This window comes from Anomalospiza imberbis, chromosome 7 (assembly GCF_031753505.1).
Source record: "Anomalospiza imberbis isolate Cuckoo-Finch-1a 21T00152 chromosome 7, ASM3175350v1, whole genome shotgun sequence".
In the NCBI taxonomy this organism is placed as follows: Eukaryota; Metazoa; Chordata; class Aves; order Passeriformes; family Viduidae; genus Anomalospiza; species Anomalospiza imberbis.
In genome coordinates, this window is record NC_089687.1 from 23,211,080 (window position 1) to 23,236,999 (window position 25,920).

A 25,920-nucleotide genomic window follows, 5' to 3' on the forward strand; every position below is an offset into this window, starting at 1 on the left:
ATGGGAAACCAGAGGAAAAAAAAGAGAAGAGGGAAGAATTTTGTTGAAGGCATGGGAGTATCCTATCACTGACCTTGTACAGTCAAGAAAGCACTGCATTCATCAGATCCAGCCACGTTGGCTGCCACACATGCATATGACCCTGTATCTGTGACATCCAGGGCATTCAACTTCAAAGCACAAACATTATCCAAGAATGAGATTTCGTATTTTTCTCCACTAACAATCTCATTCCCATCTTGAAACCAAGACACAGATATGGGAGCTGTGCCAGACACTTTGCACTCCAGCAGTACAGAGGATCCCAGCACCCCATTTGTCTCCTTTAGTTTTCTTGAGAATGAAGGAGGAACGAGGCGATCTAAGTAGGACAGGGCAGAAGAACAGGAAAACAAGTGTTGAAGTTTCTTTCAAGGGAAAGAAAAGGGGAAAAAAATAAAAGCTTTCTTTAAAGACAGGAGTGAACAACAAAGACATAGAGCTGACCTGAAACATCAACTGAAGAAGTGCAGCTGCTGTCCCCCACTTCATTGTGCACTTCAAAAGTATACAAGCCCCTGTCTCCCCTGTCTGCAGAAAAGACTTTCAAAGTGGATATATTGTTGAAAAAGGTAATTTGGTATTTGCGGTCGCTCTTTAGTTCTCTGCCATCTTTGTACCACTTGGTGATAAGCTCAGGTGTTCCTCCTACTTTGCACTCCAAGGTAAAAGGATTGCCAGCCATTACTGTGATCGGCTCGGTCTTCTCTAAGATTACTGCTGGTTCTGAAATAGGAAGGGAGGGGTCTGTGTGTCATAGGGAAATCTACCCACAAACCTGTGAGCACAGGGTGTAAGCAGAAGGCAAAGGCTGGTAGAGCCAGCTGTGCAAGCTGTAAGACACAGTACCTATAGTGGAGTAGGCTATACCCACCTAGGACCTGTAAAAAGGCAGAGCACTCCCGCATGCCAGCATCATTTTTGATCTGACAGATGTACTTTCCAACGTCAGTTCCCTCTGCACTGGCAATCTCAAGAGTTGCAATGTTGTCCATAAACCACATTTGAACATTTTCACTCTCCCTAATAACTTCACCCTTATCCTTGAGCCAGACAACAGAAATTGGTGGGGATCCTTCCACTACTGCCTGCAGGGCTGTTGGCTCCCCGATGAAGATTGCCGTGTCACTCAGCTTCTTGGCAAACCGTGGAGGTTCTGACAGTAAAAACAAGGAGGCAGAGTACAGTTAATCATACATGCTTGCTTGGAAGGGCGACAGCCAGGAGATCAAGAAAAGAGGGCAGTGACGTTGATCCTCTAGCATACAAACCTTTGAATTTCACTGGGCAGGTGCAAGTGTCGCTTCCCACCTCATTCATAGCTTTGCATTGATATTCTCCAGTATCTTGAGATTCCAAATTGAGAATATGAAGACTGGCAATAGAGTGCTTTGCTGTCACCTTGAACTTCTTGCTGCTCCTGACCTGCCTCCGGTCCTTGAACCAAGCCACCTCAAAGGGTGGGGTCCCTGCTATCTCGCACTGAAGGATAACATCTGAGCCTTTAAGAGTGTCCACAGGGCTTGGCACCTTGCTAAAAACAGGTGGTTCTATAAAAAAAGAATAACATCATAATGTGTGAGCTTCCTTCTCTGGGTGGGTTTCTGGATAGTAGCAGGAAGCAACATATTCAGGAAGGGAGCCTACGCTTTTATTGTAAACACATATTTAGCTTTTAAATATGTGGCCTCACCTCTAAAAAAATCCCAGCACTCAGAGTCCAAAGGGCAGAAAATGTGACACTTCTGCACCTGTTTGGAATCAGTTCTCAGTGTCCTTCCCCAAAAGCCACTCTCCCTGCACTCTAGGGTGACATTCCATCTTTCCCCCCACTCTTTCTAGTCATGAAAGCTACAGTCAGTGAAGCTCAGCTACACAACCTCCTCTTCCTTCTTAAATTTCATTCCTGTTAGTATCACTGTGTAAAAAAAGGAGGTGGAGGGATGACTGAAAAGTATTCCCAGCTTCCTCACCATGGCTGGTGTTCCACCTAATCCATGCTTCCATTGTGATCTGAAAAGCTTGCCTTGTTCATCCTGCAGCTGACTTAAATGGGGAGATGACGGAATGACTGCACAGTGCTGAACACTCACTACTATTTCCTGCCTGATCTCTGATGCTTAAACACATCAGCATTTAAATGCAAGGGCAGCTGGAGAGACACTGGCCCAGCAAGCACCAGCTGCTGCAGCAGCAGTGCAGCTGGGAGCAGGCCTGGCAGCCAGGGATTCTGGTGGAGTGCGGAGCCGTGTGCTAACCTTTCACTGTGACTGAAGTGCTGCAGCTGGCTGTGCCTGCAGAGTTGTGGGCTTCACAGATGTAATCACCAGCATCTTCAGCAGTGGCACTCAAGATGGTCAGCATTGTCACGGAGTCTACAAAGGACATGTGCAGCCTGTTGCTTCCCTGGAGTGCCTGATCATTTTTGTACCACACAATTCTGATCTCTGGTGTGCCGCTGATTTTACATTCAAGCTGAACTGTGTCCCCCTGCTTCACGAACCGCAAAGCTTCAGGCTTCTTGATGAACTTGGGAGGTTCTGCAGAACAGAATAAGTATGCAGAGAATGACAACCTACCTGTTTGCCATGTGAAATCTACAGCACTGAGCAAGAGTTCCGGGAGGCACAAGACTACTACAGCACAAAAATAAAATTGCTACTGAAGTTGGCTGCATCTCCAACCAGAGTTTTCTCTCAAGGGAATACAGAAGATGAAGAAAAGAAGGCAAAGACTGCAACAAAAACTGTTCTGCCAGCTTTGGACCCTGCTACATCAGACAGTCGAAGCCATAAAAGATACACAAAAAATGGTTGATCCACTCAATTGAAATGTTGCTGTTACCTTGGAGTGGTAACAAGTAACAGAGTTCCGAGGACAACATGAAAGATTTGACAAGACCTTCATCCATGGGAGCAACGGAAACACGGTAGGGATTGTTGCACTTGCTTAGACATCTTTAAAGTATATTTCTGCATTAAGAAATTAGGTGGTTCATAGTCTAGATTAAATCAACAATACAGAACTCCAACTGAAATCTTTAACAGATTTGAAAGAGTCCTCTATGCAGGCCAACAAATGCAAGGTAGAGCTGTATTTACTAACATTTTTCCATAAGTAATTACTATGAGTGACTATACCACAATGACTATAGTTATTAAAGTAAAAAGTAGTGTGAGTGCAACTCTCCATACAAACAGGTTCACACAGGTACCTTTCTCCTTCGAGATTTTGCAGGCACATAAGACTTCTGCAGTATGATCGCAGAAGGTCATTACATGATTTATGTCTGCAGTCTGGAAAGCTACTTTCTATATATTTCAAAACTAGAAATGGTAGAAGATCAAAGACTAAGAGATCTCTTTACCCAAGAAAAAGAAAATGCACAAACAAAGGTGACTTAATACCTTTGACACTGAGTTGGGCTGAGCAGAAGTCTTTCCCAGCTTCATTACTAGCTTGGCAAGTATATTGGCCAGAGTCTCCTTTACCCACTCTGAGCACTCGAAGGTGAGCTGTGTTGGCTGTGAAAGTAATATTGAAATTTCCTCCAGTTCGGATCTCCCGACCATCCTTGGACCACGTTACGTGTATTGGCTGGGCTCCCGTAACGTGGCATTCAAAATCAGCACTTTCTCCAAAAGGCACATCAATAGATTCTGGTTTGATGTCGAAGACAGGTGCTTGCTTGGGTTCTAGAAACACAAGAAAGCCATGTAATACTCATACCTCAGATAAAAGCTAATCCAGCACACAGATACCACTGCATGCATGAAATAAAAGGGAGGGACCTGTGATCCAATAAAAGTTTTATAAGCCAACACACCTGCCACTGTGAGCCTAGCACTTGAGGTGGCAGTGCCCACAGAATTGGTGGCTGTGCAGGAGTATTGCCCAGTATGATTTATCTCAGTTCGCACCAGTTGCAGCACTGCAACATTATCTACAAAGGATGTGTGCACACTGTGGTCATCTTTTAGCAGCACGCCATCTTTGTGCCAAGTGACAGTAATGGGCTCTGAGCCATTGAGCCGACACATAAGCTTAAGGGGTAAACCAGCAGGGTGCTCGATGTCCTTTAATTTTCTTGCAAAGGAAGGTGGTTGTTTGCGTTCTGGAAGAAAGCAAGTAAAGGATAAATACATCCCAGGAAGCAACTTTTTTATAGTTTTGCAAGCCAAAAAGAGTTTTAGCAAGCCAATATAAAATCATCACCTTGAACTGTTAAGAGAGCCTTTGTAGATGCAATTCCTACACTGTTTTCTGCCTTGCAGATATATTCTCCACTGTCGCTGCTAGCCACTTTGTTGAAGATAAGTGTAGCAACATTGTCTTTAAAGAACACTTTATACTCTGGAGTAGACCTGAGTTTTGTATCACCTTTGTACCAAGACACAGTAATTTCTGGTGTTCCAGCAACGTGGCATTGCAGTGTTGTGTAAGACCCAACTGACACCTCAAGAGGTTCCAAGTGTGTAACAAAGTAGGGAGGTTCTAAAAAAAGAGAAGCAATTAGACAGGCTTTTTGTGTGCCAGGTTTTGGAAAGCATACACTTGAAAAAAGGCAAGGAAAAGAAGCAAAGGGAACACACACCTAGGGTAGAGACTACAGCCTCACAAACATCCCTTCCTGCCTCATTTTCAACATAGCAAGTGTATTCTCCTGCATCTTCTTTGGTGCTGTCAAGTATTTCTAGGATGCAGGATTTCTCTGTGGTGGTGATGCTACACTTCTGAGATTGTGCGATGGTCTGGCCATTCTTCTTCCAAGTCACAGAGATGGGCAGGCTGCCTGTGTAAGTGCCCTCTAGGATGATGGGCTTGCCAGGTTCCACATACTGATCACTCAGTTTCTTTACAAAGACGGCTGGCTCTAATGAAAGTAAGTCACAAATGTTGAGCACAACATGCCAAATGGAGAGAAGGAAACAATAATTTAAGGTAAATGGAGAGACATCCTCTTTACAAACCTTTTACTGTGAGGTGTGTTGTACAATTTACCCTGCCAGCATCATTAGTCACTAGACAAGTGTACTCTCCGCTTTGGGGAGGAGTTACATCAAATAACTCAAGCTCCACAACGGACTCCTCCAAGTAGATATTGCATTTGTCCCCTGGCACAAGTTCATTGGCCCCTCTAAACCAGTTGACCTTAAAAGGAGGGGTTCCTCTGACAACACATGTGAAAGTGATGCTTGTGCCTGGCAATACATCCAGAGGTTCTGGGGTCCTCTCAAAAGAAGGTGGCTCTAAATACACAAAATAAAAAGATAGATAAGACAAATTGCTGCAGCATAGCTTTGGTATTTCCATACACCTTAAGATAAAGAGGAAATTCTTTATTTTTCTGTCAATAATTTTCCCCAAGAATATTTACAAAAGACTGCAGATAATTTCAAGAAAGAAAGATAAAAGAATAGCTCAGAGAGCTTCCTGACCATCATATACCCACCTTGTACAGTCAATACAGCGCTGCATTCATCTGAGCCAGCTGTGTTGGTAGCTTTGCAGGTGTAAGTGCCAGTATCTGAGTGGCTCAGTGAATTAACTTCTAAAATACATAGGTTATCTGAAAAGGACATTTGATGTTTTTCTCCACTGACTAGCTTAAGTCCATTTTGGAACCAGGCAACAGAAATAGGAGGTGAACCTGACACTTTACATTCCAGCAGTGCTGAGGAACCCAGAACACAAGGGATTTCCTTTAGTTTTCTTGTGAAAGAAGGAGGAATGATTCGGTCTGCATAAGAAAACATAATAAATCCATGGTTAGAGAGAAAATGAGTAAAGGAATGGAATAAAGGACAGAGAATGGCCAAATAAAAGCTTTTGTAAAAGACAGAAGACAAGGTACCCAACCAACCTAAAACATCAACCGATGCTGTACAACTGCTTTTCCCCACGTCGTTTTGCACAGAAAAAGTGTACAATCCACCATCTTCCTTTTCTGCATCCATAATTTTAAGTGTAGATACATTATTGAGGAAAGTGACTCTGTATTTTTGGCTGCTGGTCAATTCTTTGCCATCCTTGAACCACCCAATGGAAAGCTGTGGTGTGCCTGCTACTTTGCATTCCAAAGTACAGGCATCTCCTATAGTAACTTTCATTGGCTCTGCTTTCTCTACAATGACTGCAGGCTCTGGAAGGAGAGATGGGTAACATATATGGTTAAAACAGGGTTTGATAAGTATTAGCTGTAAGTATTATAGCACTATAAGATGGGGCTTACACATCTGATACTATGGAAATTTTGATTTGTTGGGGTGTGGAGCTTTTTACAGCTGTTTTTTCCATCCTTTCTGTTACTCTAAACTGCAAATTTCAGATGCTTTCCAAAACTAAGTAAAAATATTTTAAAACATTTTAAATAATTTAAAAGTATATTTTCATTTAAAATATAAAATATTTTAATCTCTCTCTCTGAGCAGACATGAGCAGAAGACATGACAGAAATAAAGAGTGGTTCCTTTCAACCCTATTGCTGGACTACTGGAAATATGGAACCTGACTTCTGCTTCCCCTCTGCTGTTGGGGAGAGGGTTCTCTGTTTTGTTTGTTTTGAACTCAGAGGCATAAGCAAAGCATACAGCTGATACTAAATAGCCAAGTTTCTAACTTAAGAAATAAACTTCCATGAATTTGTGCTTTTTACCCACCTAGAATAGTTAAGGTAGCCATACACTCGCGACTTCCAGCATCATTTCTGATCTGACAGGTGTATTTTCCAGCACTGCTTATGTCTGTGTGCACAAATTGCAAAGTTGCAATATTTTCCACAAATGTGATCTTCGTGTTCTCACTCTCTCTGATAATTTCCTCTTTGTCTTTAAGCCACTGCACAGAAATTGGCTGGGAGCCCTCCACTCTTGCTTGTAACTCTACAGGTTCACCAACCACAACAGTCACGCTGTTTATTTTAGTCAAGAATTTTGGTGGTTCTGAAGAAGAAATATGCAGTTATAGTAAATACTTACAGTGTTTCCACAAGGAAGAGCAATGCAGCGCCCATGGGAGTGCTGCAGAAGACACATGTAGCAGTACTTTACCTTTCAGCTTCACAGTGCAAATACAAGTATCACTTCCTACGTCGTTCTGTGCTTTGCACTGATATTCACCAACATCTGCAGCTTCAACATTAAGAATGCGAACGCTCGTGTGGTAGTTTTTGGCTGTAACCTTGTACTTCTTACTACTGCGGATTTGTCTCCTGTCTTTGTACCAGGCAACATCAAATGGAGGTGTTCCTGAAATCTCACATTCCAGGCTAACCTCAGATCCTCTGACAATGTCTACTGGAGAAGGCTTCCTGCTAAAGACAGGAGGTTCTAACAAGGGAAGAAAGGAACATTTAGGAAGTAGTCTGAAGCTCTTTGATCGACAAAGAGTCTACAGATACCAGCTTCTGGAAAATGGGACTGCTGAGAATATCTACAGAATAGGCAAGACTTCCCTCTTTTTCTGGGTACAATATGAAATGAACTTGCACAGAGGTAAGCATTAAGAGCCTTAGATCCCCTTTAGGAAAGGTAAACAGAGGGATGACCTTTGGCAGAGAGGGTACAGGTCTCATTTAGCTGGTAGTAATCTCCCAGACAGGGTGTAAAACTGACACTAGTCAGTTTGTGTCTGTTCTTTATCTTCGTATATCAGCTTCTAGATATAGCAATTCCCACTATGAATGGTCTTGGATATTAAAATTATAGAACTGGGGAAAAACTAGCTTAGTACTCATCTGCATTAAGAACATCATCTCTCTTGTTTAGACACTGGCAGAGAAGATGAGGGGGCAAGATCAAGAAACAAACATGACATGAAGAATAGGGCAGTCCTGAAATAAATTAATCTCGTGATCCTGTGTATTTCTAAGGTATAAAGCCACCACGGGAAAAATAGGATGCAGTTGGAAAACAAGAGGACAGCTAACCTTTCACTGTGACTTTGGTGCTACAGCTGGCCTTGCCGGCAGGGTTGTGAGCTTCACAGATGTAGTCACCGCTCTCATCAGTACCGAGATGATTCATTTCAAGCACCGCCACAGAGTCAATGAATGATGTCCGGAATTTTTCACTGGCAACAATTTCATGGTCATTTCTGAACCACACTACTTTCATCTCTGGTGATCCACTTACTTTGCACTCAAGCCGGGCTGAGTCACCCTGCTTGACTACTTTTGTTGCCTCTAGCTTCTTAGCAAACTTGGGGGGTTCTAAAAAACCAAAAAAAGTGGGGTCAGGAAGGTCTGAACTAATACTGGAGAGAAAATGGTGGGAAAAGAACCAAACAAAGGTGGGTTGCAAACACAGGGTAAGGAATTCACTTGGCAGTGTATCAACGATCACCAAGGTGGGCTTGGCAAAAAGAAAGAGAAGAAGGAGACAAAAAGATAACAACATAACAAGAAAGAGTGCACACCTGTTACCAACAGTGTTGTAGTGCAAGAGTCACTGCCAACATCATTTGAAACATGGCAAGTGTAGTGCCCACTCCTAGAAGAATCCACTGAATAGAGAGTTAAGAACCCAGTTGAACCTTCAATCCCAATGAAACAAGTTGGACCAGATACAAGTTCTAAGTCTTCTTTGAACCACTTCACTGTAAAGGGTGGTGTTCCTTTCAGTGTGGCCTTAAACTCCACTGTGGAATCTGGTATGGCTTGCTGGCTTTCAGGTTTTACTAAGAAGCTTGGTGGCTCTGCAGTTTTTAAGAAAAAGACACAGTTACATGAGAAATGTCTAAGAATGAAGAAAATCAGCGAGACAAGCATGGAGACCAAGTTTTCAGTGTTAACATTAAGATGTATAAGAGTATAAGATTTAAGATGTATAAGAGCATAAAATTTAAGATATTTTCCCAGAATCTAGCATATATAAGAAGTAGTAAAAGAGTTTCAAACCTTTCACAGTCAGGACAGCACTGCAAGAATCGTTTCCAGCAACATTAGAGACACTGCATGTGTAATTTGCACTGTCTGCCAGCTCTAGGTTAGCAATCTCGAGTGACATAGTGTTCTCATGGCACAGGCTTCTATATTTTGCACTGTCAGTTATCTCTTTTCCATCCTTAAACCATTTTGCAACAATTGGGAGTGACCCAGAGACTTTACACTCCATTTGGATAGAAGATCCCAGAATGGTATCCTTTTTGGTTAGCTTTTTGATAAATACAGGAGGAATTGATTGATCTGCCCAACACAAAAAAAAAATAGCAAAAACACACTAGTTAACTTCTCGCGTATCTTTCATGGATTATTTTTCATTCCTTCCTTGATGGATTGGCAATACAAACCTAGCACAGTCAGAACAGCTTCACAGGTGCTACTTCCGAAGTCATTTTCAACCTTAAAACTGTATGTGCCACTATCCTCCTTTGATACAGGTTCAATCCTGAAACTGGCCACATTGTTTTCAAAGCTCATTGTATAGTATCTACTGGGCAGGAGCTGCTTGCCATCTTTGTACCATCTTATTCGGAGCTCTGGTGTCCCAGCCACAGTACACTCCAAAGTCACGGGGTCTTTTTCAGTGACTTTAAGTGATTTAGCCTTTTCTATGATCTGTGCAGGCTCTGAGGTGCAAAGAGTATAAAAATTACAGCAGTTAGCTACATAGATAGGGAAATGACTTTCCAAGTACTCATCAAGGTTACACCTTGTACACACCTTGTACAAAAAGCAAAGCAAAACACTTCTCCACACCGGATTCATTCTTTGCCTGACAGGTGTATCTCCCTCTGTGGCTGAGGTCAACATTAGTAAGCTTCAGTGTGGCCACCCTGTTCTCAAAGGTAATGTGGTGGTGCTCATCATCTTCTAGTATTTTCTCATCTTTTATCCATGACACGGATAGGGGTTGAGCACCTGCTACGACACACTGAAAGAATGCATCACCTTTCAGAATGCTAGTAACGTTCTCCAGCTTCTTGACGAAGGATGGTGGTTCTGTGGTGTGTGTTTTGTTTGTTGTTCAGAAGAGAAGTCATGGAAAGGGAAGAGGAGAAAGAGAGATCATATAAAGTAATCCCACTTGCTACACTTTAGCTGGGGCATATAATGTTTGAGGTGTGTTTACTAGAGGACTGACCTTTTAAGCTGAGTCTTGTGCTGCAGGAACAGCTCCCACCTTCATTTGATATAATACACTGATATTCACCAACATCTGAGATGTCACAGTTAGTCACATTAAGAGTAAATATTGATTCTTTGGTGGAGATGGTGTATTTCTTGCTGCTGAACATCTCCTTATTGTTCTTCAGCCACTTCACCTCAAATGGAGGGGTACCAGTCACCTCACACTCTAGTGTGGCCTCTGAACCCTTCACTACCTCGGTGGGACGCAACTCCCGAACAAAGGTTGGAGGCTCTATAAAGAAGAATGAGGGGAAAAGTACATAATAACCTCAAATAGTTTTGAGGTTAGAAGAAGTATTTCTTACTTCCTCACCCCAGATATGTGACAGAGATGACAAGATGTTCAAAACCCACCTTTTACTTTCAGCTCGACGCTGCAGCTCTCACTGCCTGCATCATTGTGGGCTTCACAAACATAAATCCCACTATCTGCCACTCTGGCTTGAGTGAGTCTCAAAGTGGCTAAACCATCTATGAAGGAGATGCCGTACTTAGCTTGGTCAGTCACTTCATTCCCATCCAGGTACCATGTAATGTGGATCTCTGGCGTGCCTACTATCTGGCACTCAAAAGTGGTGGACTGTCCTTCACGCAAAGCTACTACAGAAGTTGGCATCTGAATAAATCTGGGGGGCTCTAGAAGATGATCAGAGAAATTGAGGCTTTATAATATTCAAGGCAGGAATTAAAAAAAAACCCCAGAATTTAAAGAAAAAAAAAGGCTAAAAGGCTTCCTCCCCCTCCCAGCAAAACTCCAGAGAAAAATCAGAACCAAAAAAAGAAGAATATTGGGTTGCACACCTTTTACAAACAGAGTTGCTTTGCAGGTTGCAGTCCCCACATCATTGCTTATCTGACAAGTGTAGCTCCCAGAATCAGATGTCCTAGCTGAGAAGAGCTCCAGAACACTAGAAGTGTCATCCTTCCAGACAGATCGACTGGCTCCAGACAGGAGCTCCTGGCTGTCTTTAAACCACTTTATCTGCAGAGGAGTAGACCCTTTCACCAGCGCTTTGAACTGAACCCTAGCATTGGGCACAACCTCTTGAGACTGGGGTTTTTCCACAAAATATGGTGGCTCTATAACATGCGAAAAGGAAAAAAGGGAATTACTCTGAGATGGGGAAATCCAAAACTATGCATGAGAGACCTAACAGAAAACAAAGAAGGAACTCAAACCTTTTACTGTTAAGAACCCGCTGCATTGGCTGCTTCCTGCTTTATTTGTTGCTTCACAAGTGTAAGAGCCACTGTCTGTGCCTTCCAATTTATTTATTTCCAGAAATGCAGTATTATCATGGAAAGAGTATTTGTGCTTTTCACTTGCTGTTATTTCTTGGCCATCCTTATACCACTGAATATTTATAGGATGCGAACCAGACACTATGCACTCCAGGTGGACAAAAGACCCCTTAATGCTGTCCATTTTCTTGAGTTTTTTGGTGAATTTAGGTGGTATAATGAGATCTATCCAAGACAGAATAAAAAGACAAAATATAAAAATTCAACTACAGTTGTGGCACATGTCAGCTCAGGAGAAAAGATATGGTATCTAAAAGCAATAATAAGAGAAAGCCCATACACACCTAGGACATTAATGCTGGCAGAACAGCTACTGCTCCCAACATCATTTTGGACCTCAAAAATGTATTCTCCACTATCTTTCTTATCTGCATAAAGCACCTTTAAGGCTGAGACAGTATCTGTAACATTGATCTTATATTTTGGGCCCAATGTCAGTTCCTTGCCATCTTTGAACCATTTGGCTGTAATAGGTTTTGTTCCTGAAAATTTACACTGCAAGGTTGCTGGGTCTCCCTCAGTCACATCTATTGACACAGCCTTGTCCACAATTGTAGCAGGTTCTGTTGTAAACAAGGAGATAGAGTGTTAAGTACATCTGTAAAAATCACAAGAGAACTGTCCCAGATCATTGCAAGCCTTCAGGGTAAGACCAACCTTTGACAGTCAGCAGAGCAGAACACCTCTGAATTCCTGCCTCGTTTTTAGCCTGACAGAAATATTTCCCATCATGTTTCAGCTCAATAGATCTCACCATAAGAGTGGCAACATTGTTCACAAAGGTCATTTTGATATTGTTGTCTTCAATCACTTCATCATTGTCTTTCAACCAGGACACAGTGATGGGCAAGGAACCTTTAATAGCAGCCTGAAACACAATTGTTCCCCCTCGAAGGGAACTAATGTTTTCTATCTTCTTCAAAAACTGCGGAGGCTCTGGCAGGAAGAAAGTGGTTATGTAAGTACAAGTCTGGTGAATAACAAACAGTGTGGCATGGAAAACCACACTGGGAAAAGAGCATGCCAGTGGTGTTCTGCACCTTGCACTAACCTTTCAGCGTGACCTCTGAACGGCAGAGGCAGCTCCCAACATCATTTGTTACTCTACACTGATACTCCCCAACATCAGAAGCATCAAACCTGAAAACATGGAGGCTAATCAAAGATTTCTCAATGCTTATTCTGTGCTTCTTACTGCTCCGCACGGGTTTATCATCTTTCACCCAGAACACTTCAAAGGGAGGTGTGCCAAGCACCTCACACTCCAAAACCACATCAGAATCCTTCAAGACTTCCATGGATTGAAACTCCTTGCTAAAATAAGGTGACTCTACAGTGTGAAAAAGAAAGTGCAATTTGCATTAATCATACTTTTGAAGCCGGTACCACTGCACTGCGTATAAAGTTTCAACTGTGTGGCTGGATGTAACACACACCTTTGACTGTAACAACACTACTGCAGATATCTTTTCCAGCATCATTTTTGGCTTCACAAATGTACTCCCCACTGTCTTCAGTATCAACCTCTGAAACATGGAGTATTGCCAAAGATTTTGTAAAAGATATCCTGTATTTGTCACTCTCTTTTAGCTCTCTATCATCCTTGAACCATGTGATTTTAATCTCAGGAGTACCAGTGACTTCACAGGTCAGCTCAGCATATCCACCTTTCTTTATGAGATGAGTTGGCTCTAGCTTCTCCTTAAAGGCAGCAGGTTCTGTGGATTTAAGAAGAGTGTTCAGGACAAAGGACACAGGAAAGAGTGCTGCTGTTAATCCAGCAGCTAGAATTTTAAATAAGAGTAAGAATGCAAACCTTTCACAAATAAGTTTGCACTGCATGTTACTGAACCAGCTACATTGGAGACTTTGCAGGTGTATTTTCCAGAGTCAGTTGGTTTGACTGCATAAAGCTCCAAGTAACTTGCTAATGCTTCTGTCATTATGTAGCAGGCTCCTCCTGTCACCAGCTCAGTATCACCTTTAAACCATTTCACTGCCAGTGGTGTTGTGCCTTTAAACATTCCTTTGAAATGTACAGTTGATGCAGGCAATACATCTTGAGACTCTGGTTCTACAGTGAAGCTGGGTGGCTCTGGATTGCGTTGAGAGGAAAAAATGCAAAGACTAAGAGAGGGCTTGTATTTTGGGAAAGAAAAGTATTATCACAAGATAAGCAAAATTCCAAGAAAAGCAAAACAAAATGCCAAACCTTTTATAAACAAAGTGCTACTGCTCTCTTTGCTACCAGCAGAGTTTGTGGCTCTGCAGATGTAGACACCAGCATCATTTGCATCTAGGTGTTTTATTTCCAAAGATGCTGAGCCTTCTGCAAAGTGTACTGTATACTTGGCACTTGAAGTGATCTCAGTATCTTGCTTAAACCATGAGACAGTCATTGGAAGAGAGCCTGAAATTTTGCAGTCTAGGCGGCACGACGCGCTAATGACGCTGTCAATATTCTTCAGTGGTTTAGTAAAGAAGGGAGGCAGAGTGCGATCTGTTGAGAGTGAAAAAAATGACAGAAAGGAACACATGAGCAAAACAGGAGTGCTGTTCTGCTTCTGGCTCTGTTGGGCACAGAGCAGAGCAACAGGGCTCTCTGCAAAGAGGCAGTACCAACCTAGCACAGTGAAGCTGGTAGTACAAGAACTGATGCCCACATCATTGGATATCTCAAAGGTGTATTCACCACTGTCCTGCATTTCAGTGGCATAAAACTTGAGCTGGGCAATGTTATTTTTGAAGCTGATCCTGTATTTTTTGCTGGCAGGTAGTGGCTTTCCATCTTTGAACCATTTGGTTTTCAGCTCTGGAGTGCCTGTGACAGTGTACTCCAAAATAGCTGGTTCCCCAGCTGTAACCTGGATCATTTCGGCCTTTTCAATTATTTTGGCAGGTTCTACAACAGAATTAAATGACTGGTGTTAAGGACAAAAGGAAATTTCTTCACCTCTCAGGTGGGAGACTGCAGGGATCACAGCACTTCTCCACTGACCTTTCACTGCTAGCTCACCAAAGCAGGACTGACTTCCTGCATCATTCTCCGCCACGCAGGTGTATTTGCCACCAGAGCTCAGCTGGACTCCGGTAATTTGCAGTGTTGCTAGACCGTGATCGAATGTCACTCTTACATTGTTATCATCTTTAATAATGTCTTTGCCCTTCATCCATGTCACAGAAATAGGCTCTGACCCTTTCACCACAGCCTGTAATGTAACACTATCTCCAGCCAGAGCTGTCACATTTTCGATTTTCTTAACAAAAGATGGTGGTTCTAGTTCAAAGAAGAGAGACGAGAAAAAAACACTCATCTACTATTACATCATCACATAAAATCTGCTACTTAAAGACAGTTTTGTAAGACAGTATGTGCAGTACATGTGGCAATTCAACAAAAGAGCAGGCAAGTTGGAGAAGTGCTTTCTCCAGCTGGGAGCTAATGGCCCATTAATCTCAATGTTCTTCAAAATCACAGGTTTGATGCCAGATAAGACTCAAGATACACACAGAATTTTAAGAGAAGAAGATATTCTTTGTTCCCAGTCTCCCCAGCCTCCCACAAATCCAAAGAAAAGACATTTTATGAAATAAGAGGTTTTTGCCAATCCCTTCAGTAAATGGAGTTTTCTCTCTCCCACTGACCTTTCAAGATGTATGTGGCACTGCACATGCACTTCCCAACTTCATTAGCTATCACACACTCGTATTCACCGACATCTGCACTATTAAATGAGGACACCTCCAAAGAAACAACAGCCTTCTGAGAGGTCAACCTGTATTTTTTACTACTGCGAATCTGCTTCTTGTCTTTGTACCAGCTAATCTCAAAGGGTCCAGTACCAGCAACCTCACACTGAAGAATAGGGTTTGTTCCCTTCACTAGCTCTGCAGGTTCAAGTGTTCGGATGAAAGATGGAGGCTCTATAAAAGCAGTAAGAAAGAGTTAGTCAACCATGACAAAAAAAAAAAAAAAAAAAAAAAAGAAGGAAGGTTTTTCTGAAGAATGTGACTGGCAGCAACAAGAAGGACAGACCTTTGACAACCACTTCGGTGGTGCAACTGTCACTTCCAGCCTCATTGACAGCTTCACATGAGTAGGTCCCAGTGTCATCAACTTTCATTTCCAAAATATCTAACACAGCCACAGAATTGACAAAGGACATCCTGTGTGTGTTACTTTCATGGATTTCCTTATTGTTCTTGAACCAAGTAACCTGGATTTCAGGAGATCCTTTGATTTTGCATTGAAGGCGTGCAGAGTCGCCTGGGGTCAGTAAATAAGATGGATCGACCTTCTTCACAAAGGATGGCGGTTCTGAAAATGGGAAGAAAAGGGAAGAGAGGGGAAGACATGGTAAAAGGGGAAGAAGGGGAAGAGGAAAGGGGAAAAAGGAAAGAAAGCTGAAATACAAAGCTTTGAAAGATTGCTTCCCAGAGCAAGAACAAAATACAACTTCACAAGGGATCAGCATAATCTTTGCTGAGCTGCAGCTTCTGTGGTTTTGCTTTCCCTCTTCATCAATCTCTCCCCTGCAGACAGGAGCAATTCTTGATTTTCTCTGGTGAAAGAAATATTGAAGTAACACACGGTGCATTGTAAGGCAGCAGGGGAAAAGACTTTACAGGGAATGGACCAGGTGGCATGTCTGAGAAGAAATCACAGTGTAATTTCAACCCAAAGAAATCTTTTGCCTGTGAAAGAATAAATGGGGAACCCAAGAAGACAAAAGGTAAAGGGGTCATAGAACTATCTTACCTCTGACTGTGACGCTGGCAGAAGAGGAGCTGCTTCCTGCCTCATTTGAAGCAGTACACACATAGTGGCCTGAGTCCTTGAGCTTAGCCAGAGGAATCTCAAGTGAGGCTATTTTGTCTTCAAAGTAAATCTTATAATCTTTGCCTGGAGGGATTTTGTTTCCATCCTTTGTCCACCCTACAGTTACTTTCCTGTCTTCATCTACCTGACATTCAAGGCGTATTTTTTTATTAACTGCTGATTGTACTGACTGCAAATCTTTAATGAAGTGCGGCTTGTCTATAATGACCATTTCAGTCTGGCAAATATCAGCCCCAAACTTGTTGGAAGCTTTGCACGTGTAAACCCCTCTGTCACTAGCAGTAAGAAGGGAAATTTCTAAAACATGTTTATTTTCCACTTTGGAGATCTTATGGTGGTCTGAAGGTGAAATAGTTGTTCCATCTTTCTGCCAGGTGATGTCGATGACTGGAGTGCCCGAAACAGTACACAGGAACTTGGCACTTTTGCCAACAAAAGTAGTAATAGGTTCAGGTCTGGTAAGAAATGTTGGCGGAAACGCCTCTGCAAAACAAAGGGGTTCAATGTTATCAAAAGGTGAGGAAAAGAGCCACATTTGCCAGAGACAGAGAGCAAGAGAGGCCAGCTTATCACTGGATATTCTTAAGCAAAAGAAAACAGCAGTGAAGGAGATAAGAGCTTTGTACTTCTTCAGTCTATGTATTGCTCCAGGGCTTGAAGGCATTTTGAATCTCTGGAGCAATGTACAAACTAAAGAAAAATAAATAAAAAGCCAGAAATTCCTCCTCCAAGACTGACATGTTTGCTCAGTGTTCTCTCAAGATGGGAAAGTCTGCATGCATTTAACTGTTCATGCACCTTTTTCTAGTCTCTAGCACCTAGCACTTAGCAAAGACCACATAAGGACTCCTCCCAGAAAGAGAAAAGTCAGAGTAAAAAAAGTCATCATACGAGAAACACTCAAAAGATGGTGACTTGTTTCTGTCTTTTGAGAAAAAACCCGTATAGCTCTCAATAGACAAAAAATTTGCAAATTGAAACCCTTTAAACATCATTTTGTTTAAGAAGAACTATTTCCCCAGTCACAGAGTTACCCTTTGGCCACGGCACCAAGATGTTCGGGTATGCAGATCTGCATAACCTGCGTCACAAGTATAGTTGCAGGATAAATTTAGGGTGCTAGGATAATCACACAGTTACTATTACACCAAGAAATCAGTTTTAAAAGTGTTTCTTGTGTTAAATAAACCTTCTTCAAGAATATATTCACAAAGCAATCCCATGCTGTTTCTTCCTGCTCTCATTCCCCTTCTTTCTTTCCCTCTGAAACTTTTTCACACTGATTCCCTTCTCTTCATACAGAAAGCACCTAAAAGCAGCATTCTCAAAAGTTATTCCTTTTCTATGCTTGTGCCTGCCAAAACTAGGTATGGATCATGTATTATGATGGCAACCAAGAGTCCTACCATAAACATGTGCAAGTATAGCAGTGAAAGCATTACAAGACACCAAGGTATTTTATGGAAAAGGAGAAGTGTTTGAAAGTCTGTACTTACCAGTTACTGTTAAAACAGCTGTAGAGCTTACACTGCCATGCTGGTTGGAAGCCTTACAGCTATATTCCCCACAGTCAACAACTTGAGGCCTTGGGATCTCCAGCGTGGAGAGGTAGTTGGAGGTGCGAATGGAGTATTTGTCCCCATCATATATCTCTCGTCCGGCTTTGTACCACTGGAACTTGACATTGGGAGCCATCTCTACCTCACAGGTAAACTTGGCCACATGATTTACAGCCACTTCCAGGGGTTCAAGCCTTCTCCTCAAGATTGGTGCAACTGAAATTAGAAGCAGAGAGTAACTCAAAACCCTGCCTGTTGACATTCTGAAATTAAGTGCCTGACTGAAAAAAAAAACCACAAAAAGGTGACATACTTGCAATTCACATAAAGTAACTGTAAAAGAAAAAATATCTGTAAGGAATGAAAGCAGTACTAGACTCAGTGGACAGAGAGTCGTACAGTGCATAATGACATCAGGAAACAGTGGTGACACTGGAAAAACAAAGTGAAATAGCAATGCACAATAGCAATAGGATATAAATATATAGAAATCTATCCTGGAATTGTGAGAAATTATGGTGTGAATGAGAAGTGCAATGACTCTAAGGAGTGAGAGAGGGTGCAGCAGTGAGAAAAATAGGAAGAGCAGGTCCACTTCTCAGGCAAGAATAGGAGAAATGGTTGGGATTGAGATACAGCTTTGTCCTGACCATGCTAGTGCAATGAAACAAAAAAGTTCCTGACTGGGGTAATGGAAGTGAGAGGCTCTGCAAAAGAAGACCATCAATCCAGAGAGAAAGGGGGCCCTCTGATTAGGAGAAATGGTTGGGATTGAGATACAGCTTTGTCCTGACCATGCTAGTGCAATGAAACAAAAAAGTTCCTGACTGGGGTAATGGAAGTGAGAAGCTCTGCAAAAGGAGACCATCAATCCAGAGAGAAAGGGGGCCCTCTGATTAGTGGCATCATGGTATTAATATTTTATGTCTGTCCAAAGATTCACATAGGAGGGCAGGTTCATTAGTAGAGCAGTGCATTAAAAAGATTATTTTATCCCCATAATCCAACCTCTTTTAACAACTGTGAGTTTTGCTGCTGTTGCTCTTTTTCCGCCTTGATTCAGCGCCTCACAGGTGTACTCTCCTTGGTGAATCTCCCCGCACACTTTGCTTATTACTAGTGTGTATATGTCCTGATCTTTCAAACACTTGAATTTGTTGCCTGAAGAGACCAGTTTACCCTCAAAGTACCAGTTCACCTCTCTGACATTTGTTATGTCAGACACCAGCCTGACACTCTCCTCTTCCTCCACAACAGTGTCAACCAGTTTGCTGTGTATGACGGGATAATCTTTGCCCAGCTCATCCTTTTGCTTTTCAGTTCTAGTTTCCAGACTGTCTCTACCCTCTTCCTCACATTTTTCTTCTTTTTTCTCTTTTCTTTTCAGTATCTCTGTGGGTGTCTCTGTAAGAACATCTGCAGAGGCTACATCAGCAGTGGCTACAGCTGCACCCACATCCTTGATAAGACCATGCTCAGCCACAGGGTTGATTACTTGTGCAGACAAAGGGTGTTCAAGTGGTATTTCTACCTCCATAGTCCTCTCAGCCTGCTGGGGCTCCAGCTCAAAGATTTCATCATAGGACTTTCCTGACAGAAGTGGACTGGCAGAGAATGGCAATGCTTTGGATTTTTCACCAGTCAGGGAAAATTTATCTTCATAAAGAAAGGAACAGAAAACTTCCTTCAAGACTGCATTCTGGTCAGCTCTCTGAATGTTGACTCCTCCCAAGGAGACTTGGATTTTTATGGGACTCCATCCTCCTGTGGTCACAACATACGTGCACAAGGTATGTGTATTCTCCTTGATGATGTTTATTGCCTGTACTTTAACATCTTCCTTATCAGCCAGCCACTCTGAAAACAAGAGGTTTTTCTCACTTACCACTGCAGCTTTCAGTGCATTTCTGATTTGAGACTTTATGTCTAAGCTGCAGCTCTTGGGAACCAGAGCAGTGAGCTCACTGTCTTTGTTGAGGACTTGGCTCGGCTGGAGCTCACAAGAGTACATTGTTTTGTGGGATTGTCTCTCTGCCCTCTGCCACTGCTTAAGTGGCTTGGAAAGATCGACATGCTCTTCCTCCATGAACTGCTTTTCTTCCAGCAGCAAGGGAAATCTCACAGCCTGTCCCTCATGTGTTCTTGCATCAAAATCTTCCTTTGCTGTTTCCAGGAAAGAACTGTTTTCAAGGGGGACAACTTGGCTCCCAGTGAAGGCCAATTCAGAGAGAAATCTTGGCTCAGCCTTCAGCTCACCTTGTGCTATCTGAAAGCCCTCAAGCATCTGGACTTGGTCACCATCCAGGGCATGGCTCTCAATGGTGCTTGACACCTGTAGAAGGGTTTGGGAAGCCTCTGCCTTCAGAGCAGCCAGTTGCTCTGCTGCCTCGGGGATGATTTTTCTCTTTGGGCATGAGTATCTGTGCAGCTACAGTCCCAAGGCAGCCTGGCAATTGTGTCTCCATCACTGCTGCAGGCACCAGACCCTGGGGGCCAGCAGGGAGGGTTTCCAGAGGCTCTGCCAGAAGCCCACTGCTCTCTTGTATTGTGACCGCCTGGGTGAGCATCTCTTCAACACTCTGTGCTGCCAGGCAGGTTGGTGGCAGGCCAGGCAAGACATCCTCCCCGGGCAGCATGTACACTGCCTGGTTCATCTGCAGCTGAAGGAAGATTGAAGGCTCCCTCATGGCCTCAGGACTGAATGCTTCTTCCATTGCAGGAAGCTCACCAGCCTCCTTGTAGAAAAGAAGGCTTTGCTCCCCTGCCACTACAGAGCGCTGCAAGGCCGGGCTCTGCCTGCATACAGTGCATTCCTTGGGCAGCACCAGGAGCTCAGCAGAGCACGTGGCCTCACCCAGGGCACTCACGGCCCTGCACGTGTAGAGCCCAGAGTCCTCCTCCACGCAGTGCCACACTGTCAGAGAGCCCGAGCCGGCAGGGTGCTGAGCAACGGAGTGACGCGCATCAGAGAAGAGCCGCTCGCTCCCCTTGGACCACCGCACGTCGGGGCACGGCTTCCCCACCACAGTGTACTCAAAGACTGCCGTGAAGTCCGGTGCACACTGCACGCTGCCCGGCTCCCTGGCAAAGCAGGGGAGTCCCGGCTTCCTCTGGCGCACGTGGAGCTGGGCGCTGCAGCTGGTCTCACCGTGTGCATTGCTGGCCACGCACAGATACTCACCCTCATCCTGCACACCTGCATATGGGAGGATGAGGCTGTGGTCATTGCCAGCAAATACTAATTTACAGTCCATGCATGGGGTTAGCTTCGTACTGTTGAAAAACCACTGGATTTTGGGTGTGGGGCTGCCAGTAACAGTAACAGAGAGCCTAGTTACATCTCCCTGCCAGACCTCAACATCTGAGACCCGTTTGAGGAAAACAGGGGCTTTGCCCTCTTCCTCAAGTTTCATCTCTGCTTTGCTGAAATAAACTGGCTTTCCAGGCTCAAATTCAAGTGTTTTCTCTCTATCAGGCAACTGAAGGCTGCTGCTGTAGCCTTCATTTCTTCCTTCCTCAGAAGAGGCAATAAAAGACCTAGTGATGTCTGTATGGAAAAAAATTGTTTAGTTTTACTAGAATATTTATGAGAACACTCGTAGATAGCAATACACAGGGTTAGGCCATCTATTTTTCTATAGCTGGAGGCTTTCTCAATACTCTACAGCAGCTAGAAATGAACAGGAGGTCTGTGTTGTCTCCTTGCTGTCACACCTGCCAAAATGAGTAAGACATGCTGTGTTGTCAGGTTGCTTAAGAATTTGCTATCTTGATCAGGATGGGTATGTCTTTAAACCTGACATCACAGTATGGGTTAGGCATATCCCTCCAGGGTGCAATGTGCAAGTAACAATCAAGCAACACTGATGCATTTCACAGATATAATTAAAGTGTTATGTGTCATACATATTTGTATGTACACCTATGCAAACAAGTACAGCCGAAGAGTGCTAAAACCCTGATATAATTCAAAATACCAATAAAGAAAAGCAGAATGCCACAATTAGGATTAAATCCCATCCCCCCCCCAAACCAACCAACAAACCCACAATCTTTTCAGCACACTAACCTTTCTTCTGACGCATAGTTCATCTCTTTAAACTCTATCTTTTGTCTAGCACACCAGAAGATTACCTCTACCTTAACAGCTTTGTCCTGGTTTTGTAATTAGACCCTTAAGTTTACAGCATAATTATTACAAACATCATAAATTTAAACCCTTGATTTAATATAATTGATTTAAATCTCTGCTTTTGAATTCCTCCCTGTCAAGATGTAGCATATTAAAACTACCGCAATGTCAGAGAAAAAGAGAACAGACTTTTAAGATTTTTTGCTTTCTTGCTTTTTTGAATTTATAGATACATGCATTAGACAACTTTAGTTCCAATAGTGGTTTAAAATGAGAGGAAGCAGAGGCAAGAACGTCTCTGCAGATGTTTGATAATAGAACGGTCAGTGAAATATGGAATTTCCAGGAATGGAAAAATTCATGAAAAGCACAATGCAAGGAAAACCTTTGGAAATCAAATACTGTTGTCCTCACTAAGTAAAGTTTCCTCACTAAAGAAAGCTTCTCAATTACAGTGTCTTCAATTTTAAAACTTATTGAGAAATAAGAATTTTTGCTGCACTCCAACAACATATATAAAAAGGAACAAACTCTGTCACCTAATTCTTTCTCATTGGTTTTAGTAATTATTAATCTTGCCACAAATGCCATAATATAAATGACATAGCACAGTGTAGAGAAGAAATGCTTAAATAAAAAAAATTGCAGCAGTCCTTCAGTGTTACTTACCAACCTTGTTAAAACAGTAATAAATTGTGCAAATAAAATTGAGAATGGGCGTCAGAATTGGGCCAATAAAATAAAAAATATAAAAATTGCAGAGAGAAATCCATTTTAGTACAGCAATATGCTTTATACACAGGAGTGTGGCAAAAATTAATGCACTTTTGTGTGTTCCTGGACATTTATGAGAGAAGAACTATACAGATACTTCTTCATATTTTAGATATGTTTGTAAAATGAATAAAGTACAAGAAGTGATGGAGTTAAATAATTTCATATTTATTTCAGAAATTAACCATACATGTTAACATTCAATATACATTGATGACAGATAGACATATTTAATTCTTTTTTTAAGATACTTCTTTTATGGAAATGAAGACAACATTAAATCTGAAAATAAAATGGTAAGCTTTTTGATTTCTATGAAAACCACAAAATTTTGAAAAGAGATAGTCAAGCTATTCCAGTTGTCCCAGACTAAGTTCATTCAAACCTAGGATTACTCCAGATTTAATAATTGTAGCTTAGGTGAACCAGGTGCTCCTGGCTAATGTACAAAACTTAAACCAAGACTTACAAATTTACATAAACCACAAACACCACTACATTGGCAAAGATGCTTGGCCATATATTTCAGATGTGAATATGAGCTTGGATGTGTGTGGCTTATGGCTCCAAAATGAAGTTATGGGCCTCTTTCTGCTAAAAATATTCAGATTTACATGCAAAATAAACACACTTCACAATTGCGCAGGACCTAATCAAAGGGCCTCTGATCTCTTGACTCAGTTAGTGCTACACATCTACACAAGGAATGGACTGAGGACACATCATGGAGTAATTCTTTCCCAGCACAACATTGGGTCAGACAGTCATGCTTCTCTTTCCTACCACCATTACCTGTGCTTACAGAGAGAAGCACAATTTAGCCTTTTAACATACAAATCTTAAATATTTATCAAGGGGTTATGACTGAGAAGACACTGAAGTAACACCTTTGTATTAGACTAAACACTTCAGTCATTTTGCCTGGGTACTGGGTCATTAGAACTTGCCACTCCTGACTTTAAATTTATATCAGGCAACACAATTGGGCAAGGTGAATATTTTGAACAAAAATTACTGTCCCAGGTGAATGATGGGATAGTCTTAGAAGATAACAGATTTTTTGAGACATGGTGTTCTCACTGTGAGGACACATCAAACTCAGAAATAAGAAATGGTATGAACATAACTGAATATACTATAGGAGTAGTTTTTATGCTTAAAGTCACCACTCTGCTTAAAGCTGTTTGCAAGGCAACTGACAGCAATTTGTAAATAACTAGAAGAATCTCATTAACAGGTAAACAAAATAAAACTAATATTTGCTTAGGGTCTTGAACTCAAGATCTCATCTTGACATATAGGTGACTAGAAAGCTGGTATGTGCATTAGAGAGTCATTTAGTTTCTGAGAAATATTAATTAATAACTTTCGTCCATTTAACAGATTTTCTTAATTTATCATTAGGTAATACAGATTTAATTCTGATTTAATTATGTCAGCTACTGCTGATTTCTCCTAAATATTAGCATTACTTTAAATATAAAAATATATATTCACATTGAGAACATTAATGTAAAAATCTCCTGTGCTGAGAAAATGCCACACATAACAACTGAATATATTCCTCTTATTTCTGGTCATCTCGATACATGACACACTTAACTGTTCTTAATAATAAAAAAAAAAGTGAGAAAGAAAAAAGGAATATGTAGAGATGTAGATCTAATGTGAAACAAGAATACTGCATAAAAATATCATACTTTTTTACTACTATGCATTTTTTATAAATGACACTGGAATACAGGGACAACCAAAATTATTTTAATGAATTTACAGTAACATAATTGATTTTTTAATTATTATGCTCCCTTTCTCCTTTCCCTTTAACACCTAAAAATACAGTACAAAATATGCTTTCATGTTTATTACTTGGTAATAGAGAAGAAAATCCTGTCCAGTCTCTACTAATGCAAAATTTTCATTTTTCTTCCCATTGCTCTGCTTTTCTTTGCAGCAGCATAATTTCATTGACTTAAAAAAGGCATTTAATTCCATGAAAGAAGCCCATTGATGTAAGAATCTTGCAGTGATAGAAACCATAAACAGGATTTGAATCATGTTCTGACACAACATTTTGAGAAGGGGGAATACCAATTTAAGGAGTTCTTTAACAGAACTATACCAAACAAAACAGCAAGCATAAGTTAGTGTTCCCTAGCTTTAGGTCATAAGAAAAAGGTGGTATCTACATTTTCAGGTGGTTTCTAGCCTATATAAAACAGTAGTGATTGCACTGTTACAGACACACAGGTATATGTACATTATACAAAAAAAGTTAGTCCTACGCAAATGAGTGTCAATTAAAATATCTTTACAAGATATTTACTCAAGGAGCATAGAAGGAGCCTGAAATATCCCTCAGTGCAGAAAGTGTGCACAAAATCTATGCATGGATTAAATCTCACTTAAATTCTTCAAAGAAGGCAAATCTAAGTGAAACACAAATATACCCACAGAATGGTTTTCATCCTTGAAGAGATGAAAACAATGCCCCTAAAATGAGTGCTGCATTTTTACCTGCAGTGATCATAAAAACACTTAGTATTTCAAGACAGACTCTGAAATAAATTATGGAAATTTAGTATAGTGTCAACACAGCACAAGTCTCAGCAGTTCCTGCCCTGTTAGTAGCTATACATTTGTACTGCCCACTGTCACTTTGCATCAGGTTTTCAATGGTAAGACTGTGCAAGCCGTTCTGCTCTTCCTGTGCACAGTACCTATCCCCTTCCAACAACACCCCATCCTTGTACCAGCGGACACTGGGACAGGGGGAACCAGTCACAAGACACTGGAAGCATGCTGAGGCACCTACAAATGTACTGTAGTCAGAAATGAGCCTGACAAATCTGGGAGGAGCTTCTGTGACCTGGAACTCAAAGCTGCAGCTCTCTGAATCCTCTGCCCTAAACTCAACCCGTTCCTCTTCAGATGGCTCTGCAAACACATCAAAACTAATGTTGACATGCTTCTCCCCTTCCACTTCCTGCTCTTGTTGAGTCACTGCAAGCAGTTGGATTGCTTTTTCTGAGTCATCTCTGTGCGGCTCAAACTCAAATTCCAGCTCTATTTCTGACTGGTCACCTGGGCTCACAGTCGTACTCAAAAGCAAGTCGCACTTCTGGGACCTCTGTGGTCCACAGCC

General features: G+C 41.9%; 1 protein-coding gene and 1 long non-coding RNA gene across 2 annotated transcripts in view; one reads left to right on the forward strand and one right to left on the reverse strand.

Moving 5' to 3' along the window:
- The window catches only part of TTN (titin), a 239,148-nt gene that overhangs the window by 166,797 nt on the left and 46,431 nt on the right, over positions 1-25,920 (reverse strand). The window contains 36 exon segments of the mRNA XM_068195998.1: positions 74-361; positions 487-765; positions 914-1,195; positions 1,311-1,589; positions 2,298-2,579; positions 3,447-3,734; positions 3,866-4,153; positions 4,255-4,533; positions 4,634-4,912; positions 5,010-5,288; positions 5,492-5,779; positions 5,903-6,181; positions 6,699-6,980; positions 7,089-7,367; positions 7,967-8,248; positions 8,455-8,733; positions 8,936-9,223; positions 9,328-9,606; positions 9,701-9,979; positions 10,122-10,400; positions 10,523-10,804; positions 10,970-11,248; positions 11,348-11,635; positions 11,755-12,033; positions 12,128-12,406; positions 12,522-12,800; positions 12,907-13,188; positions 13,287-13,565; positions 13,683-14,372; positions 14,469-14,747; positions 15,116-15,394; positions 15,507-15,788; positions 16,230-16,793; positions 17,807-18,085; positions 18,878-20,270; positions 20,272-21,416. Coding sequence (XP_068052099.1) covers positions 74-361; positions 487-765; positions 914-1,195; positions 1,311-1,589; positions 2,298-2,579; positions 3,447-3,734; positions 3,866-4,153; positions 4,255-4,533; positions 4,634-4,912; positions 5,010-5,288; positions 5,492-5,779; positions 5,903-6,181; positions 6,699-6,980; positions 7,089-7,367; positions 7,967-8,248; positions 8,455-8,733; positions 8,936-9,223; positions 9,328-9,606; positions 9,701-9,979; positions 10,122-10,400; positions 10,523-10,804; positions 10,970-11,248; positions 11,348-11,635; positions 11,755-12,033; positions 12,128-12,406; positions 12,522-12,800; positions 12,907-13,188; positions 13,287-13,565; positions 13,683-14,372; positions 14,469-14,747; positions 15,116-15,394; positions 15,507-15,788; positions 16,230-16,793; positions 17,807-18,085; positions 18,878-20,270; positions 20,272-21,416 — 12,795 coding nt within the window.
- LOC137477212 (uncharacterized) lies at positions 13,412-16,371 on the forward strand. Its single transcript, XR_011000878.1, has 4 exons — positions 13,412-13,520; positions 14,370-14,430; positions 14,949-15,567; positions 16,010-16,371. It is a non-coding gene; the product is annotated as an uncharacterized lncRNA (long non-coding RNA).